The sequence below is a fragment of the Charadrius vociferus genome, unplaced genomic scaffold, assembly GCF_000708025.1.
Source record: "Charadrius vociferus isolate BGI_N301 unplaced genomic scaffold, ASM70802v2 scaffold974, whole genome shotgun sequence".
Lineage (NCBI taxonomy): Eukaryota > Metazoa > Chordata > Aves > Charadriiformes > Charadriidae > Charadrius > Charadrius vociferus.
This window is the reverse complement of record NW_009648063.1, coordinates 159,185-167,217: the sequence shown is the minus strand read 5'-3', so window position 1 is coordinate 167,217 and position 8,033 is coordinate 159,185. Positions and strand designations below refer to the sequence as shown.

Genomic DNA, 8,033 nt, shown 5'->3' with positions numbered 1-8,033 from the left:
GGTGGATGCTGGAACAGTCACTGATCATTGCAACTATTTGGGGGTTAGTTCAGCTTGGGGTGCCTTTTTGGTTAGGTTGTTTATATTAAAACCCGCCTGGAATATTTTGGCATTTTCTAGGAGAACTGGACATTACCTTGCCAAAATTAAAACACGTATTTTGAACATTCAAAACTGTGGTCCTATGTTTGTACCTCCTTTATGCAATTTTAGTCATATCATTAAGGCTCTAATGAAATGAGCAAGTTTTTCTCATGAGAGAAGTGAGCTTTTTTGAAAAGAAACACTAATAGAAACTCACTTGCAACACATCTGATGCCTCTTAGAAACGTTGTTTTAAGGACCACGGTGCATAGAAAAAGACATTTCACACTCCCCAAACACTGCTCAAAATTAGAGGGCACCAACCAGTACAACCAAATGTGTAAAATCTTCTGAATTTTCAGAAGACCTAACCAAAAAAATTAGAATAAAAGAAGTGCCACATCTGTCATGACTGTTCTAAATTCACTTATTTTTCATAGCTCCCTAAACCTTGCTGTGATGCCGATGACAAACAGGAGTTCAAGAGGCACTTGTCTCACTTACACAAATGATTTCAGTATTGCAGAAATTCTCATGTTAAAGAGTAGTTCAGCTGTTGGCTTGACTACATGAAACACTCTCAGCAAAATGTGGGCAGGCAGAGAAAGAAGAATGCTTTCCTTCTGTGCTTCTGTAAGTTGAAGCTCTTTTTTAATTATGTTTGAACCAATATTTGAAGATGATTCAATCTGTCCAGAATTAAAATAGCACAAAGTAAAGGAAAATTTACCCCACTGATTGTAGAAACAGAGATCCAATGGGGTTGTAACATACCTGCAGTTCAAATCAAAGTTTGCATCAGAATAGATGTAAGACTAGAGCTTTGTATTTTGCAGCGTTTTTCATTTTATTCATGGGGGAGAAGGGGAGAATAGATTTTTCTCACAAAATCTTCAGTTCTTTGCAATGTGCTATATATCGAGCTGTCAAGAAGAAACAGTTTCCACTCTGCCTGCAAAAGCTTTCCTGAGGGCAGAATAATGGATTTAGCGTGAAAAAGTAGGATCTTCAGATTACAGAATCTGAAAGATGTCCAATGTTTTAAGTTTTAATGGTGTTGCTTATTTGAGTCTGCCCTTACTACCTTGCCAATGTCAGGATTACAATAATCTACAATAAAGCACAATGTGGCACACACATCAGTCATACTACAGTCACTTGCTATTCAGGAACTCTTTGATCAATTTAAGACAATTTAATTAAGTCTGGTGCCGGAAAATTACAGTGTATTCATGTGCAAAGACACACCTCAGGTGCACGTGACTCTTTAGAAGTAACAGTACTTGAAAATAAATTCTCAGATAACTCACACCCTGAAACAACTCAAGCCTTCAAACCAGGGCTTGCAGTGTGAGAAGGAGAAGGAGGAAAAAGGAAGCAGAATGTGCCACATCAGCCGAAGTTCCAGAGCAAGTTTTTCCTTTTATTATCTAGAGAGCCATTATAGTCATCACTGCTGTTGACTCAGAAGAGACGAGAGGGAGAGAAGTGTTGCTTGTTTATTGCTTCTTTAAAAACTACCATTCAAACAGACACAATGCCTCCAAAGCTGTGCACATGCTTTCCCCCTGAAGTCACATATAGTTGTGGCGATGCTGTTTATTCACAGTATGTAACTATCCTTCCAACATCTATTAGAAAATGCAATTATCACACCGCATTACACTTCCTGTCACTAATGATAAGCATCAAATTTGCTGCAAAAGCAAGTAAAATCCCTTAGACCCACTAAATTCAAAGCCAGACTGTACTCAGCTCCCCTACACCCCTCTAGCGTGAGTTTTGTCCTAGAAAGCTAACACGCAACATGGGATCAAGAAAGACAGAGAAAGACCACAGCGCACGGAAAGCACTGCTAGGTCAGGAGCTCAGGGTAGCGCGCCAGTCCCCTAGGAAGCGAACTTCTACTCCTGATGCCGCGTAGATCTGAGGGATCCTCACTGCGCTGACAATTTATTCCGTACCTGCAGAAAATCAGGCCACTGTGTACAAAATACATCTCCTCCAGTTGTGATTTACCTTTTGCCGCCTTCAACCAGTACACATACGGATGTTATGTGGAAGGATGTAACATAACACTCCTTGGACCAAACCTTGCAAAACGGGGTTGCAAAATACTGAGAAAGATGTGCTGAAGCATCACTAACAATCGTTCTGATAGAACTCTGTCATGCATGTCCCAGCAGGTGAAGGAGGGAGGAGATGCTCCACAGAGAGTTTTGTCAACAAATGCCACCATAAGAAAAAACTATGTGAAAAAGAACATGTGAGAAAATTTTTCCTGTCATCCCAGATGCCACTTCTCCTACTTTCTCTCATGCTTGCCTACAATCCCTGAGACCACTTTAGTGATCGGTGATGGCCATCAACAAATCCTCAAACAGGCTGCTGTGCACTATTTGCATTTGCTAGGATAAATCCAGGGCACACCAACAGCCAGGAGCTCTGCAGCCATTGCTGCATGTTCTGGGTCCATCACTAACTCCAAAGGGCTCTGGAAGCTACTGGAGCAGTGCATCCTGCTCTTTGCACTTCTATTTAACTGTCAGCAGCATCAGTCCTCATGGACCAGGTACTCAACAGCCCGCATGCTCAAAGCAGTGGCACATGTCAGCTGGATGAGGAACAAAATCGTTCTCGTTTTGTCGCAACCTCTTACGTGTAAACCAAGGCTGGGTGAGAGCCTCCTAAAGGCTCCCTTCACTGATGCCGGCTGCAAGCAATGCTGCAAAGCACCCAGGGAAAAGAGAAATATTAGTCTCCCGTACGTCCTAATTAATTGCTTAGGTGTTTAACAAAATGTAATATACCAAATCTTCATAGACATGTGGTGACAAATGCCAGACTGTAACGATACCTCTTATAACACAATAAAGAACCATCTAGAAAGCTGCCTGCGTTATTTGGGAGAGGGACTCAGATTTTATAAGTGACTAAAAATTAGTTTAATGATTCCCTATTTAGCCTTTAAATCTACCCATAATGTGACATTGTGTTTCTAATTAGAGACTGAAAATGTTGATTTAACATTTCTGTCACTACAGATTAGACATCATATGCTATCTCTGTATTATTAAAAAGTTCGTATTTTGAACATAAAAAGGAATTTGTAGAGTGGGGCACAGGGTTTAAGTTTTTATAATGAGCCATTCATCTTCAGGTCAGGTTTCATAATAACTAAGTGCTACAAGTTAGTTGAGTGTGAGGAAAATGGAATGGAAAAAAATGGAAATGCGAATAACCACTGAAATTAAAAGTATCACATTTGTACAGACTGAAGCATAATGGTATTTAAAACATCCAAACTGTTTGTGACACCTCTTCTCCACCACTGCCATCGCAGCTTCTTTGAATGCACACCGCATACTGGGCAGTAAGCAACTATCTACTGGCACGGCACCTGGCATGACTATCAACGCTCAGCATTTTTTTTTCTTAAGAGCAAATATCTCAAAACTTTTAATCACAGGATCACCCTCCATGGAAGACAGTGGGGGAGGCAGCACATTCTGGGCAACACACCTATGACGGTATTTACTGACCATCTCTTTTCCTACTCACGATCACCTAACGTGTCTGCTGCTAGGTTGTGTTCTGATGGAAAAATGTTATGAGGAAAGTAGGCAACGTTATTTTTTGCTGTCCTGCATGCACCTTTATCAACGGCAGCAAGGTGTCACACACCTCATTAATTCTCATGGTTGCTTCAAAGCTACAAAAATAGGGCCCATCCTAACCCAGGCAATTCAGCACTGGGCTTGGTGTCTGGGGAAGCTCACGTAAAAAGCACTGCATTCAGGCTCAGAAGCATTGCAGTGGGAAAAGAAAAACACCTTCCGAGTGCCTGAAGATTTACCGAGATGTTTCAGACTGAATGGCTACTATCAATCATCTCTGCACTCCCAGCAGGAAATTAGATTTCCAGTTGTTTAATGCTACAGTGCTTCACGCAAGTCTATGAATTTGTAGTTCCAGTAGTGCTACATTTAAAATCCATGCTATGGACAAAGAGGGGAAGAAATACATGTTTTCATCAAATGTAGCAGAGAGAACATTTTTTTGGACGCTACCTCTCTGCTTTTGACTGATTTTTAATTTAAAATTGTATTTTAATCAGCAAAGCAAATATATGAAAGGACGAGGAAAGTACACTTAGGGGGCAAAAAATTCTCTTCTATTCTTCCTGTAAAAAGATTTATTTTTACATTCATGTCAGTCTTGTCTACAAGAAGTGCAATTTATATCTCACACAGGCTGCCAACCAGGCTCATCATTCATACATTTAGACTAAAAATCTTCACAGAATCACAGAATGGTCAGGTTTGGAAGGGACCTCTGAAGATCATCTAGTCCAACCCCCCTGCCAGAGCAGGGTCACCTACAGCAGGTTGCACAGGACGGCGTCCAGGTGGGTTTTGAGTGTCTCCAGAGTAGGAGACTCCACAACCTCTCTGGGCAGCCTATGCCAGTGCTCTGCCACCGTCAGAGTTAAGAAGTTCCTCCTCATGTTTAGATGGAACTTCCTATGGTCAAGTTTGTGCCCATTACCTCTTGTCCTATCACTGGGCACCACTGAAAAAAGGCTGTTCCCATCCCCCTAGCACCCTCCCTTTAAGGATTTAGAAGCATTGATAAGATCCCCCTCAATCTTCTTTTCTCTAGACTATAAAGATCCAAGTTCCTCAGCCTTTCCTCATAAGAAAGATGTTCCAGTCCCCCAATCATCTTTGTAGCCCTTTGCTGGACCCTCTCCAGCAGTTCCCTGTCCTTCTTGAACTGCAGAGCCCAGAACTGGACACAGTACTCCAGATGTGGCCTCACCAGGGCAGAGTAGAGGGGAAGAAGGATGACCTCCCTCGACCTGCTGGCCACACTCTTCTTGATGCACCCCAGGATGCCATTCACCTTCTTGGCCACCAGGGCACATTGCTGTCTCAACTTCAGAACTGCTTTTTTAAGCAATAAATTTGAGACATCTCATTTATGGTTTTAATTGGTGTTTACTTGGTTTCTTCTGAGCTTATTGCTGTTTTTTCCTCATTTTTAACCTTTCTTTCTCTAGCTGGGATAAAGTAGTGACCCATTTCCTCAGTCTGAACAGCCCCCCAGCTTCCCCTGGGAGCAGAGACAGAGATTCCCCAGGAGGGTGGACATTCCATCCGTGACAAAACCCTGTGAAGCACTACAAGGCTCAGTCACCTTCCCGCACTGGTGTCTGCCAGTGCTGCGGCTGGGAAAGCCCTGTGCCAAGCTTTACGAGTGGTTTTACTAGGCTTTTCCTCTGTTCTCATTCCCCAACCAGATCCCTCCTGCAAGGAAGGCCCATTCAAATCAAAAGGAAAACTACTGCTTACATTAGATTGAGCACCCAAGGCATCACCTGACTGTGTTTTGGGGGCTAAGCTGGCAGTACAGAGAGCAGAGAGCGCATAAGAGAACTGCATGTCCTGTCTGGATAAGACACGAGGAGGGGGGGGACTCCAGGTGAGTAAAGGTTAGAGAGGTCCCAGATGCCACAGCATGCTTTTCCCATGTCCCTGGGGAAACGTCAGTGCTCAGGAGCTCTGGAAACCAACCACTCACTGTGCCCATTACACCTGCGGCGCAGCACGGTCAAACCTTTCCGGGATTTCAGTGGAAATGGGGTAAGTCTTGCACAACACCCAGCGTTACAATTAGTCTTTTGACCGTTCTTAGTGCTTCTCTTGTGGAGGAGCATGAGTCACCCCATAATTTGGGCTGAAGAGTATTGCGTCCAAGGTACATCAGACAGGTGGCTCTGAAGGTGGTCAGTCACAGGCACTTATCTCCTTTTCACCACCTAAATTTGATGGAAGCTTTCATCCTCCTTGGAAACCCAGAGCTGCCCCCCTGGCCAAAAATATCATCCCAGTCTTATAAGCACCAGCTGAATATTCATCCATTCGGATAATGATTTTGGTCAGTCTGGCCGTGTTAGGGTAAGCAAAAGATGCACCACAAAAAAGCGGTTCGTACAGAGCAAAGTAATAAGCAACTTAAAAAAAACCCTACCCTTAACAAAGATGTGGAGCGATACTCCATTGTGGGAACAAGCACTCCTGTAACTTCACTGCTAGTCAGGTCACAGTCCTTGTGCGAGCCAAGCTCCTCCATCACACTTAAAAGTGTGCTCATCTAAATTTTATGTTCCACCCGAACTGAAATCAGAGCTGAGTGTTGCTTCCTGAGCCTATGAACCATTAGACTGTGAGATCAGACATTTCCTTAAACAAGGTCTAGTCCTTGTGCAGCAGCAAGATGGATACAGGCCTGAGAAAAATGGGAAGACGAGCAACCACCCTGCTGCCGACCTGCCCCTGCAGCTACTCCCGTTCTCTACCAAATACCGCAGGACTAGCTGGCAAAGCGGGTACGGGCAAGTCTTGAAAACGCAGCACCTACTTGTTCTTGACTGCTGCTACCTTGGATTGGGCTAACTTATGCAGGACTCTTTTCAGGGGGACTGGGTGGCACTGAGTATGACGATGGATATTCAAGTTATCAAGTAAGAAAGCATTCTTCCTTACAAGCAAAATGGCCAACAAATGACTTATTTCCTGCAGGGCAGAGCTGCTTTCTATGTAGGTTTGGCAACTGAATGCTGCACTCACCTCAACAAAGATGAAGCAGGGGATGATGGAGTAACTTCTCTGGGTATTGTTTCCTAAAGCCATTTCTCATCACACTTCTTGGGGAGGCACTGTTCAAAACTATATTATCCTGAAAAAGAAAAGACAAAGGTATGTCAGTATGTTTCCCTTTTTTGCAAACTCCACATTTAACACAAGTTTCATAACATGGAGCAATGACATATTGGACCAGGGGTACAGAGTAAAAGGAACATCAAGGTCTAACTTGAGGGTGTACAAAATAAGCTAAGAAGGTGCTCCCTTTGCAGCACAAAAGCAAGAGACAGACACAGGTTACAAGATACATCACCTACAGAGCAAAGAGCAATAAGGAATACAACTATTTTCCTTAACTGTAATCCACTCCCGAGCAAAGACTTCTTTCCCAGGATTGTAAAATCATGTTTTCAGCCCACTGTCCTGCCTACAGTGTGTTTTAAATCAAGAGGTTTTGGTAATTGACTTGTGAACTCGTACTTCAAAATGCACACTTACAATTGTACACATGATCAAAATGCTTATCCGCATGAAGTGTGACCTGCTCAAGATGACAGCGTGTCTTATGCACAAAAAAAAAAAACCCTAACAAGCAAATACAACAAAAACACAATGCAGGACTGGGCCCTTGTGGCAGAGCCTTTCTAGCCTGCTATAAATTAGTACATTAACCCACAAAACCCTACCTACTTAGCATTACTCCAGGCTACTGGCTATTCTAATTAACATAACCCTGTAAGGCTCTGTGCTAAGACACCTAATCTCTTTACAGCACAGAAAGTAGGAAAGGAGTGAACAGAAGACTAACACGGAGCATTTTTACTGAGTGCATGTGCTTTTCTGTATGCATGAGGTAACACATCAAGAAGCAAAGTCTATCTTAAATGATTTTAGCGAGAGGAACAGGCTATCAGGGAAGAGGGGGCTGGAAAAGCACCGTGCAGCTCAGAGCTGCGAGCTGCAGGAGACACAGGAGAGGATAGAAATCCTCAGCTATCAATTTTAACGTGAACACATCAAGCAAGAGCACAGATTTAGGTGGGCCTTGACCCTCACACGGAAGCCCTGCCCTGATCATAAGCACCTCCAGCGGGAGGAAGGAAGGAAGGAGGTGAAAGCCGCTGTATTTTCCCGAGGATGCTTTGCACAACGTCTTCCCCCGTCTCTTTGACCTCACTGGCATCGGGGTGGCAATTCAGGCCTTGGCATATGGAGCCTGTGAGGTTCACGAAGGGGTCAGCGCTTTCTCACCAGCTCTCATCAGGGTTACTGGGAGAGATGCTATTATCAGAGCACTGGGTT

General features: G+C 43.5%; 1 protein-coding gene across 1 annotated transcript in view; it reads right to left on the bottom strand.

Moving 5' to 3' along the window:
- The window catches only part of LOC104285357 (lipid phosphate phosphatase-related protein type 1), a 72,349-nt gene extending 65,524 nt beyond the window's left edge, over positions 1-6,825 (bottom strand). The window contains exon 1 of the mRNA XM_009883806.1: positions 6,717-6,825. Within this exon, the coding sequence (XP_009882108.1) occupies positions 6,717-6,779 (63 nt within the window). The 5' untranslated portion in view covers positions 6,780-6,825. The remainder of the gene's footprint in view (positions 1-6,716) is intronic.
- Between the last annotated feature and the right edge of the window lie 1,208 nt (positions 6,826-8,033).